Source organism: Enhydra lutris, unplaced genomic scaffold, assembly GCF_002288905.1.
Source record: "Enhydra lutris kenyoni isolate GAN:26980312 unplaced genomic scaffold, ASM228890v2 scaffoldscaffold34, whole genome shotgun sequence".
Lineage (NCBI taxonomy): Eukaryota > Metazoa > Chordata > Mammalia > Carnivora > Mustelidae > Enhydra > Enhydra lutris.
In genome coordinates, this window is record NW_019154118.1 from 29,159,114 (window position 1) to 29,171,127 (window position 12,014).

Below are 12,014 nucleotides of genomic sequence, written 5' to 3' on the forward strand. Positions count from 1 at the left end.
TGCTTTCCTACAGAGGGAGAAACATTTTTGCCCAGTAAAGTGAAAATTTTACGACTCACTGCTTCTTCCCACAGTGTCCATAAATATGCTGAGGCCGTTTATTTTGCCAGATGGTTTTGGAGGCCTTGCTGAAATGAGAGAAGCCCTCATTTTATATTTCCCTCAAATTCTACCACAAACCACACTTCTTGGGAGAAAAAAAAAAAAAAGTCGCCATGTAAGCATGTTTACTTTCGATGGACTAGGAAGCGGGAACTTGCCCATAAATGATGAGTCACCACTGCAGGTCTATAAAAGTAAAGGTGCTTGTCTGGGAGAAGGCAGAAGCTCCGGCATGTCCATCACGATGCTCCCAGGCGTCCTGGCTGCCTTCCTCTTCTTGAGCTGGACTCGGTGTTGGTCCCTGCCCCTTCCCAGCGATGGCGAGGACGATCTGTCCGAGGAGGACTTCCAGCTTGCCGAGGTAGGGTATCTTGCCAATCCCAAAGGGGTGCTGCATCTCACAAGTGCCCTTCTCTTTTAAAGGCAGGCCATTCTGGTCTCTTTTCCAGCACTACTTAAAATCCTACTACTACCCCCTGAATCCCGCTGGAATCCTGAAGAAGTCGGGCGCAGGCTCCGTGGTTGACAGGCTCCGAGAAATGCAGTCCTTCTTCGGCTTAGAGGTCACTGGCAGACTTGATGATAACACCCTGGACATCATGAAGAAACCAAGATGTGGGGTCCCCGATGTGGGCGAGTACAATGTTTTCCCCCGAACTCTCAAGTGGTCCAAGACGAATCTGACCTACAGGTGAGCCAGCGGCTATCTTTCTGTGATCTTTGTTAGTGTTTAAAATAGTATCAAATGCCCAATTTTCAGCACAAGCCAGAGGTGACAGAACAAGTTTGGTTCCATTTTATTCTAGGTGGGCTTTACATACTTAATTAGAAGTTTAATAATTCCAGTAATAGTTTTAATATTGGTGAGAATATCTCATGACATCTATTATAGCTGCATTAACCCAGCATGATTTTTCGTTGGAAATCGCAAAGCATTTTTTTTTTTTTAGGAAAGAAATCAAGTTAGAAGTAAAAGTAGGTGTAATAAAATTTGCATATGTACTACATGAGGCATATTTATTAAGAGTGCTCAAAAATGGAGAGTCCTACTCTCTCTAGGAACTTGACAAAGCTGTTTCCTTTATTTAGATCATAGCAATACAACTCCAAACCTGTATCATAAAATACAAGTTTCATTAAATATCTGAATACTTTAAGTGTAAAATTACAAGTGGTCAGATATTTGGAGATACTCAAATGTCTGAATTCATTTTGTTATCTTTGCATGGCATCATAATTAATAAGTTCTTTGAAATAATGGACCTCTGGTAGAACTTTTAGGGAACCCACTGCATTTTGAGTTGCAAAGCAGTATTCCAAAAAAATATATTCTCAAATAGCTTTCTCCTTCCAAAAATGTAATTGAAACTTTCTCTCTTGAATAGGATTGTGAATTATACCCCTGATCTGACTCATTCTGAGGTTGAAAAGGCCTTCAGAAAAGCCTTCAAAGTTTGGTCAGATGTGACCCCTCTGAATTTCACCAGACTTCATGATGGCACTGCTGATATCATGATCTCTTTTGGAACTAAAGGTAATGGTGCAGAATCATTTTTGAGACATTTTTACATTCTTCCCCCTAGTTGTCTCCATTTTTAAATTCCTCCTTTCACTCATTCATTGTTTTTTGCAGAATTCAAGCATTTGTGCCAGGCACTGCTGGATATAATTAGATTCTTAACTCTTCCTTTTTGTGTGTAGAACATGGCGATTTCTACCCATTTGATGGACCTTCCGGTCTGCTGGCTCATGCTTTTCCTCCTGGGCCAAACTATGGAGGGGATGCCCATTTTGATGATGATGAAACTTGGACAAGTAGTTCCAAAGGTAATATTTCTTACAAAGGTATGATTCATGATTACTAGACTAGGTTAGACGGTGATCCCATTGATAAGAAGTGAGGAAGCATACTGTAAATTACGTTCCATAGTTGATTATAGTTTTCAAAAAAAGCACGAGTTTACCTTATGCTTATTAGTCTCTATACGGGACATTTCTACAAACCTATGCAAATCACTAAAAGTGAGCTGTTTAGTTTAGTGGCTTGAGGGAGGCTAGCTAACTGTGAATTAGGACCCAAATGTCTTTCTGTCAGCCAAGGTGTAGTTACTGTGGATTTCCTTTCGCTGTGCAGAGGAAGAAAAGTTTATTACAAATACATGCCTAAGAACTGTTAGGACTGGAGAGGCAGGTCCCAGACGAACTGCATGTGAGTTGAAAGAGTTTTCTTTTCCTTGACAGAACTATTAACAGCACAAGTGCAGCATGTTTTCTGTCCTCTGTTATGTGAATTCCTAGTTTCAGACACACACATGTCACTGATTTTACAAATACCTTTCCAACAAATCAAGATGATTTCTTGCTCCAAACAGCATGAGACAGACCAGATAAAAATTACATTTATGAGAGCAAAATGAAACTCAGTGTTGAATGAATTCGGTCAGTAGATGAATCTTTAAAGCTCAAAAGAATTGAGAATATTAATGTAAGGAGAAAGGCGAGATTGCTCCAACTCCGACGGACCTGTGGATCTCCGCTGACCCTTGCTTGTGATGGTTAGAGCTAGTCTTCAAAGGTAGCTCATTTTTGTTATTCGTTTAAATCAGAAGAATTGTTTTTCCAAAGAGTAAAACTGGGCCTTGGCTGACCAGTGCCTCAGCCTCAATGCCTCCATGTATCTTTGGAAAGAAAGGTGAGATTCATGCATTTGTGTTCTGAATATTACACAGGTAAGAAGGATCTTAACATCTAATACTGTTCAGACAGAGCCACGGTAAACCCCAGCTTTAGGCTCCTGGATTTGAAACAGCTAGTGGAAATGAATGAAAATATTCACAAACAAACCATGATTGATTTCTCAGCTAAAGGCCAAGAACGGGACGCATCATGAGTCATTTCAGTGAAGAATTGCTTTATACTCAGATGATGTGCACTTTGATTGCCCTTATGGTCTGCAGGGTTACTGCGCTGCTCATACATTTCCTTCAGGGACAGGCTCTGACAGCAAATGGTATTTAAGGTCAAATTGAAACCAGTGACTCCAGCTTCCACATATTTTTTTTCCCAACATTTCATCTTTTTTTTTTTTTTCAATTTAAAATATCTGTAGTAGGAGGCTCAGACATTGGTAGAAAGAATGACTAGAGGAAATAATGTAGATACAGTGCCACAGGAGTCTTCTAAAGTTGAGGAAAGTTGGCCAATCATTTCCAGAGTTTCTATGTCTTTAAACTTCAGAGTCTAGAGATACTCTGGAAAGGATCGTTCGGTTAGGATTTGTTCCCCAGGAGATTCCAGAGACCCTATTTAGTGCATGCTCCAACTTGGTCATCATCTATTTGCATGATGCCTCTGGTTCAGACAATGTTCTAGAAACACCCTGACAGGTAGCACCCTATGTGACTTCCCATGACTCCTCCCTCAAGGCCTCCATTGTCCGCTTTCCTCACCTGACCTGAGAAAACAAAGAGCACCTGGGATTCCTACTGTCCTCCCAGTAAACCGTCACTGATTGCTAACTGTTTGACAGCACTCTGTTGATATTCTAATGATGTAGGCAGCTATAATCAAAGAGAACATTAAATGATTTATAAGGATTAAATCAATATTTTGACTCTTCCTTCAAGGAACCAAATATTGAATCTTAATTTTTTTTTTTTTAAAAGAGTGAAACAGTCAAGAAAGAGAAAGAGGTGAGGAAAGTAGCATCCCTCCGTTAACGGGTCACTGCCTTGCTTTCTCATCTCGCTTTGTTTATAGGCTACAACTTGTTCCTTGTCGCTGCCCACGAGTTTGGCCACTCCTTGGGCCTCGACCACTCCAAGGACCCGGGAGCACTCATGTTTCCCATCTACACCTACACGGGCAAGAACCACTTTATGCTTCCTGAGGACGATGTACAAGGCATCCAGTCTCTCTACGGTAACTCTTAATTTATCAGTCTAGAAACAGAATAGACTTGAAGATCGTCAGTGAGGTTATCGTTACCAATATTGCCGGCCTGGTTCTGTTACTAAAACCTGGGAAGACATACCCATTTTCCCTTTCTGAATCAGAGCATCTGCTCAAGTAGAAAATATCCTGTCCTCCAAAGCTTTTGCAGATTCCTATTTGTATTTTATTACCACAAGGGGTATCTTTGATTCCCACAAAACACCTCTGACGTAAGGAAGGAAACTATTTTATCCCCCATTTAACCAATGAAGAAACTACACCCTGTAGCACTTAGAGAGTATGTCGCTGGTACCGAGGCTGAGGGTGAAGGTGTGGCCTTAACCAGCTTTTATAAATTCTGGGTATTTCTTCCGCCACATCAGTTTGCCACAGTAGAATCCATTCAAGTGGCCTGTGGTAACTTTTAATCAACATCTACTATTGTAGATGACCATTGTTAAGAATCTCTTCTTTTTTTCTTCCAAATTTTCAGTAATAGTTACAAAATTAGTTATACTATATATATATATACAAATATATACATATATATGTACAAAAATAGTTACAAAATTAAAAAAAAATTAAACCTCACCCAATCTAGCAAAATTGCCTGCTATTAACAGAGTTAAAGTCATCAGTGTAAACTCTTCCAGAGCTGCTAGCTCAGAAGCCTTGCTCATGGCACGCGGCTGATCATTCTCCCTCTGGACTGAAATCTACTCCAGCTGCTAGTGTGGGTGTGGGCAAGCGCCTTGTGTTTCTTGTTATCTCTACAATATTGTGACCAGGCAGTTGACGATAGAACTAACGAGAACCAGGTGGAGAAGCAGCAGTGCAGGACTGGTACTGGGCATGGGCTAACTCGTGGCACATCAGGGCTGCCAAAGGCCTGGCTTCTCACTCACAGCCGTGGCACGGGGGGAAAACTGCGTCCGATGTTGCCAGCTGGTAAAAGAGGCAAGAGATAGAGCAGCAGGGAGGACCCCCACAGGGACGGTGTGCCCCCAGAAACGGCTCGAAGAGAAAGGTGCGTCTGCAGAGCATCCTGCCCCGTAGCTTGTGCCAGGCATGGGGAAGTTTTCCCTGGAGTCTCACTCCCATCCCCTCCCACCCATTTCTATCTCCAACCTCAAGAAACCCAAATCTGCTTGAGAAGAATTTCAAAGGGTCTTGAGGATGGAAGTGGGAGGAGCCAGCCCACCCGCAAGAGCTTGGTAACCCGCAGGAAAGGAGGAAGGTCGCAGGGGGTTGGATCTGGTGTGGAAGCTGGGGATGTCCTGCCCCGCCCCAGGGGACCCTGTGACCCTCCACTAGCCGGGGCGGGCATCGGGAAGGCCGGCCTCACCACCTTCTTCCCTTCGTTTCATGCCTGCAGGCCCAGGAGACGAAGACCCCAACCCAAAACATCCCAAGACACCAGACAAATGTGATCCCGCCTTATCCCTGGATGCCATCACCAGCCTCCGAGGAGAAATGATGATCTTTAAAGACAGGTGCTCTTGATACGCTCTTACCCAGTCCACGTGGCCCGGACACTTGTGAGACATTTGTGAGGCTGTGTCTGCAAATTGCCTAACATCCAGTCACATTTCCAAAGGCGATGCTAACAGTGAAAATAATAGATTTGGGGGTAGTTTGTTTGTTTGTTTGTTTTCTTTTTACGTGTTTCGGATGAAATAAGTGACTAAGGGATGAACACTTAACTTTTACCTTTTCCGTGGCTCATCTGGGCGTGACGCAGCTTCTCTTTATAAAGAAAACCACGTCAGTACAGGAACCCAGTTTACCTATTTGAAAACCCAAGTGTTGGAATCTGTTTCCGCATCAGTAAACTGTCAGAGCGTCCACACGAATTCCTTTGGGTCTGGAAAGTTTGTCCTGGTGACATAGGTGGCAATTTAAGAGCGTGTTTACAGCCTAAACTTGGGGGTACCGAGACACAAGAGATGAACTTCGCGCTTCTACCGTGGTCTAGTAGGCTTGTTTGTTCCTGTGTTCGTGTATTCATTCATCAAACTCCGGATTTTCACTTTGGCGTTAGATTCTTCTGGCGCCTGCACCCTCAGCAGGTGGACGCCGAACTGTTCTTGACGAAATCCTTCTGGCCGGAACTTCCCAACCGGATCGACGCCGCCTATGAGCACCCCTCCCGGGACCTCATCTTCATCTTCAGAGGTGAGCCGTTCCCCGGAGGCCTCCCACACACCCCGGGCAGGCGGGGATGAACCCGATGCTGCCGGAATCTTAGCACGATGACCAGTCCCGAAAAAAAAAAAAAATACTTGAAATATTTAAAAATTTAAAAAATTATTTAAAAGTGTTTTTAAAGGTATTAAAAAGTGCTTAAATTAAGAGCCAAGTATAACAAAATATTAAACAGAACATACTTGGAAACTTTCTACCAAATGTCCCCAAGTTTGACTGGTAAAAAGTCACCATTATTTCTTATCATTATAAATTCACTGTTTGTTTTATAACAGTCATGTCAGTTTTTTCTTACTTCCTCTCAAAAATTATTTGCTGAGCAAATGTTATGACCATGTACCTCTTGAAACACTGAAAAAATATGATCGATAATTCCCCCTTCTGAAAAGTCAGTTTATTTCATTTTCTCACTTTTTTGGGTAGCCCTTCACCATATGTCATAGGGATTTTTGAATATTTATATTCATAGTATATATACATTTTCATACTTTACTTGTTCTCTTGACATCAAATCAGGGACAGTTTTCCAAACTGCTGCTCTGTCTTCCTGATCATCATTCATAACGGCTAATAGCACTCTCCTGACATCATAATTAATGCTACAATAAAATCACGTTATCAGGCATGAAATCTGACTTTTCAGTCTAGTTCGCTGTTCCCACTCTCCTGCTTATTCATGAAGAAATTTTAATACACTTTTCACCCACCTCCAGATTAGCAGTCGGACGTAAGATGTTGCCAAATTGATTAAGATATTTGGTGGTAATTGTACTCATATTTAGGAAATTAGCATCTTAAATCCTATTTTTTGTTTGAAGAATGCTCATATTTCTGTGTTTCACAAACACAGAACCTAATCGATTTCTAAATGTATAAAATGAGTCTTTCTTTGTTAAAGTAAATATCTACATAATGTGAATCCTACTGAAGTCCCCTGGGTAATAAATCTATTCTTTCACTTACTCTAGGCAGAAAATTTTGGGCTCTTAATGGTTATGACATTCTGGAAGGTTACCCCCAAAAAATATCTGAACTGGGATTTCCAAAAGAGGTTAAGAAGATAAGCGCAGCCGTCCACTTTGAAGACACAGGGAAGACGCTCTTCTTCTCGGGAAACCAGGTCTGGAGGTGAGCCGCCATGTTCACGGACCCATCGCACTGTGTCGCAGGGGCTGAGTGAGTCCCGCACCGCTCTCGCTGGTGTAAATCATTCTCTCACGCTCATCCAGCGCAGAGGTGGGCTGGGAAGCTGCCGGCCCGTGGTTTTTAAAGTCAGCCCCTTTTAGAAGGACGGGCGGAGTTGGAATATTCCGAGCGTATGTCCACAGGAAGGCAGCTCTGACACTGGCAGCATTTAAGAGGTTAGAGCCATGTATGCATTTGGGGATGAGAGTATCTCATAGGAATCCCATACTTGAAAGGTTTAAATTAGTAGCTTTATGTGTACACACACGCACACACTCGCACATTCCTGTATATCTTCTTTGTTGTCTGGGTTCCTTAGTCTGACAGCCCCCTGACATTCACGACTGTCTAAGTACTACAGTCGGGTTCTCCCCGGTCCTGCTGTTCCGGTCCCGATGCCCTAGGTGAGGTTCATGGTGCGGTGAGGGTGTGTGACTTACCATGTCACAAGAACACTGTGCTTTTATCCCCCTGTTTGGCTGGAACATCTTTCCCTGCATCTCTCTCTCTTGAAATTCTATCCTCTGGTCAAAGTTAACTGGAAATACCATTTAAGCTCAAAGTCTCTTGGATCATCCCATCCACAGGCCACGTCCCTTCTCATGTCCTCCTATGGCCCTTGGTGTCTCCTTGTCTTGACGCTTGGCTTCCACTGCTTAGTGTTGCTGTGTAGACGCGCCCCGCCTCCCTTCCCGGTTCAGTGCATCTTGTCTTTCACCTACTGGAACATAGCACAAGGCCGAGAAGCTCTCATCAGTAACAGAAACGGCAGTACCTGACAGGAGGCCATTCCAGGCTGATTTCAGGATGTGTGTAGTTGGCTCGGGTGTGCCTGTGTACAGGGCAGGTGGACTGTGGAACTGTAGCAATGGGAGGGGCGAGCCGTGCTCCCCTTCATCACTTTAGAACCACCAGATGCCCCGATAACTTTTCAGTCCAGAAGTTATACGTCAAATATTCCTGCCTCCATTACCACACCTAGTGAGTTGTCTAGGAGATCAGTATATAGTTGTTCAATGCACTAACGTGCATTTATTTTGGTCTAAGAACACTTTCCTAATAACACACGTTTATAACTGGTAAGCCGTCTGTGAAATGGAAGTGAGCCTGTGACGGTCTTTAGAAAGATGGCCCGAGACAAGGCCACAAATGCTCAGCAAGCATCTGCCTTGCACTCAGCATCCTAACTCTGAGTTTGAAAAAGCTACTGGATGTTCTAAACGGACTTAAAATTTTGTAACTCTTGTCAGTTTTGAAAGGTGTCATGATAATTCACTGTATCATTTCTAAGACAATTAATTCCTAAGAAATACAACCCACTTAAGAGTTTCTTTTTCTTACTGCATAGCTACGATGACACTAACCAGGTCATGGACGGAGACTACCCCAGGCTAATAGAAGACGACTTCCCAGGGATTGGTGATAAAGTGGATGCCGTCTACGAGAAAAACGGTAACGAGTTCCATCACACTGACCTCAACGAGGGGCTCTGTAGCCCCTCAAAGTCATTTCCCTTAGAGAGCAGTTTTACACAGGACTTACATGTGCTAAGAGACCTATGGCAGTTAAGGAGTAGTTACACAGGAAACAAAACATACCACACTTAGAATAAACGAAAACGTTGCTTAAATGGTTGCTAATTCCACAAATACAAGATGCCAAACTTTAAACACGATCTTAACTTATCTTTTTAAGATTTTATTTATTTATTGGAGAGAGTGACAGGGAGAGAAAGTGGCAGGGGCAGAGGGAGAGAGAGAACCTAGCACGGAGCCATACGTGGGGCTCGATCTCATGACCCTGAGATCACGACTAGAGCCGACATCAAGTGTCGGACACTTTACCGACTGAGCCACCCAGGTGTCCCAACATTATCTTAAATTGTGCTTAATGATGCCAAGAGACAAAAACTATTGCCATAATTTAAAGCAGGGGCAGAGTGGGGAGTCATTTACATGGAAAGGCCAGTGACTATCGTAACTACATGGTTATTTTTGCTTTAATTATGCAAAGGGGCATTTTCCCAAACTTAAATAAGTAGTATCAATATGTCAAGCATCAAAACTGGAACTCACGGCAAGGGGACTGCTATTTCAGGGCACCTGGGTGGCTCAGTCGGTTGAGCGTCTGCCTTTGGCTTAGGTCATGATCCTGGAGTCCTGGGATCGAGTCCCGCGTTGATCTTGCTTGGCAGGAAGCCCTCCCTCTTTTCACACGCTTTCTCTCTCTCAAATAAATAAATAAAATCTTAAAAAGTTTTATTAAAAAAATGAGCAGTAGTTCAAGGTGACAGTTTAGGAGACCTGAGAAACTTGTATACTTTTCCCCTCCCGTAACTATAAGCAATCTGTGAGGGCACTGGTAGGGTTCTAATCACAGATGCTGGCGTGTTAGAAAGCAATGGGGTCTAACAGGTCGGACTTTTAGTGTGAGCTGGCGTAAACTCTTCCTGTTTTCAGACTCTGCAATTTTCTTTTTGGTCTTTTCCTCCAGGTTATATCTATTTCTTCAACGGGCCCATACAGTTTGAGTATAGCATCTGGAGCAAGCGTGTTGTGCGCGTCATGCCAGCAAATTCCCTGTTGTGGTGTTAAGTGTCTTCTAAATATTGTTATTTAAATCCTGGCGAGCATTGGACAGAACACTTCCAGCGATCCGGGTGTGGGGGAGGGGAGGTCGGGAGAGCTTAGTTCTGGGAACAAGCTTTGGTAACTTATCTCGGAATAGAGGGCATCTGTACAGTGAGCCGTGGCCGGAACCACGGTGCATTTGAAGGAATGGAATCCAGCGGCCGCGAGGATCACCTGATTCTCGCGCGCTACACGGAGCCATGGCCCACGCTATTTCCCACCACAGACAGGGGACGTGCGGTGTGTCAAAGGGAGCACAATGTTGAAATGTATTTATAAGGACACTTTGCGCAGGCATACATGCAAGTCACAGTTATGTAATTAATGAATCATCTTTATTAAAAAGTATAATAGTGTGTGAATGGGGTCTGCGGGGAGCATACGATACCAGGAACAGACAGAAACCAAAGGGAAGTATCTGTAATAAAGACATTGTGGACAGCTTCCCAAAGCAGTGATTTGGGTTTTGCACTGAGAATATTTGAATGTACGTGTCCCCGTTCCTACGGACACTAGGATCAGTCACCCCAGATGAGAGACAGGGCCCGAGGCCGGGGACAGTAGATGTGGTCTGTGGGCTCGGTTTAATTCTCGCTGTTGACCGTGATCCCAGGCCTACCCACAAAGAAGATAAAGACAGCCCATCTCTCTTTGTAGTCAAACATTCCAGGTCTCCCCCAAATACCAAAGGATTAAAATGGCTATCACAATGATCTAAGGCATCATTCTCCCATAAATCAACAGATTCTTTAAGATGAAAGGTAGCGCCTAGGTAATTGCTCTAATTGTCCCCTTCACCGTGGATGGACAGGCTCTTTTCTGAAAATAGAAAGTGTATCTTGTAAATTGGAAGCATGCAAAAACATACTTCCAAAATAAGGAAACATCCAAAATAAAGAGAACATCCGACTGGACGGCAGTCCTCCTGCGGATGTGGAAATGAGCTTCTCCCTCTCCGTGCTGTTCTCTCCCCCTCGGGCACAGCTTACCTGCCCCGCGTGGGGTGCTCGCTGAATGGGGGAACTGCCACAAGCGATCTCGGACATGCTGGGACCTCTTGTTCACAGAAGTTCAGGCAAAGAAAAGAAAGTGTATGATATTTGCAAGATATGTCAGGAAGCATTTATACTGTTTATAATAAAAAAGGTATTTTCCACGGACATTATTATATAGTGTATTTTGTCTCGGTGTAATTTTAGGCTTTCCTTACACAAAGAGGATCCATTTAAAGTATTCCTTTTTCTTGCTCGGACTTCTCGGTGAATGTAACTCCCTCATTGTTTCGTTTTGTGCTGGTGAGCCCTTTCCCCAGGAGGAGCACACCGGTCCTCAGACTCCCCTGCGGGAGCACCGTTTGGAAATGAAGTGGGAGGAGTACTAGATCGGGAGCAAGGAAGATTGTGTTCTAATGCATACCTTGAAGCTCCTGGGGCCTGACTCTCTTGAGGCTTAGAATGAGACTATTCCAAGTTGGTGAAGTCAGGAAATAGGGGAGGCAGGCAGCTCTCCTGAGGATGGCAAACCCTCTCTGGGAACCTCAGGGTCCACGGAGCTTAAGACTAGGTCCCTTCTGTTTCCCTAAACACTCTTGTCCCAACATTTAGCAAATGTCTGTTAAAGGTCAGGCAGCTAAGATGTTGAGATGAACTAGAAACACTTGCTCTCTACCCCATAGATCTTGTATGGTACAGCAGAGATTAAGAGTAGTAAGTGGTTTTGAGGGGAGGGTGACTAGTCACTGCAGGTGCGAGGAGGGCTGCTGACTGCTCCCAGCACAGCCCTCAGAGTGGGTCTCCGCACTGTTGGTCCTCCTGGACTGTCCTAGGGTTCTTCCAAGGCTGGCTGTTGGACTAGAAATGCCTGTCCGTCCGTCCATCCGTCCACGCGGTAAATCGTAACTGGGCACCTGCGCTGTGCCAGGACCGTAAGGAGATGCTGTGGACACAGTGAAGCGGAAAC

At 44.0% G+C, this 12,014-nt stretch overlaps 1 protein-coding gene across 1 annotated transcript; it reads left to right on the forward strand.

Moving 5' to 3' along the window:
- Positions 1-320: 320 nt before the first annotated feature.
- LOC111153761 (matrix metallopeptidase 13) lies at positions 321-11,206 on the forward strand. The gene is made up of 10 exons (XM_022512982.1): positions 321-463; positions 552-793; positions 1,488-1,636; positions 1,804-1,929; positions 3,862-4,023; positions 5,411-5,528; positions 6,077-6,210; positions 7,209-7,368; positions 8,774-8,877; positions 9,919-11,206. Exons 1-10 carry the CDS (start codon positions 335-337, stop codon positions 10,017-10,019), a joined length of 1,425 nt encoding a protein of 474 aa, XP_022368690.1. The 5' UTR covers positions 321-334; the 3' UTR covers positions 10,020-11,206.
- The last annotated feature ends 808 nt before the right edge of the window (positions 11,207-12,014 follow it).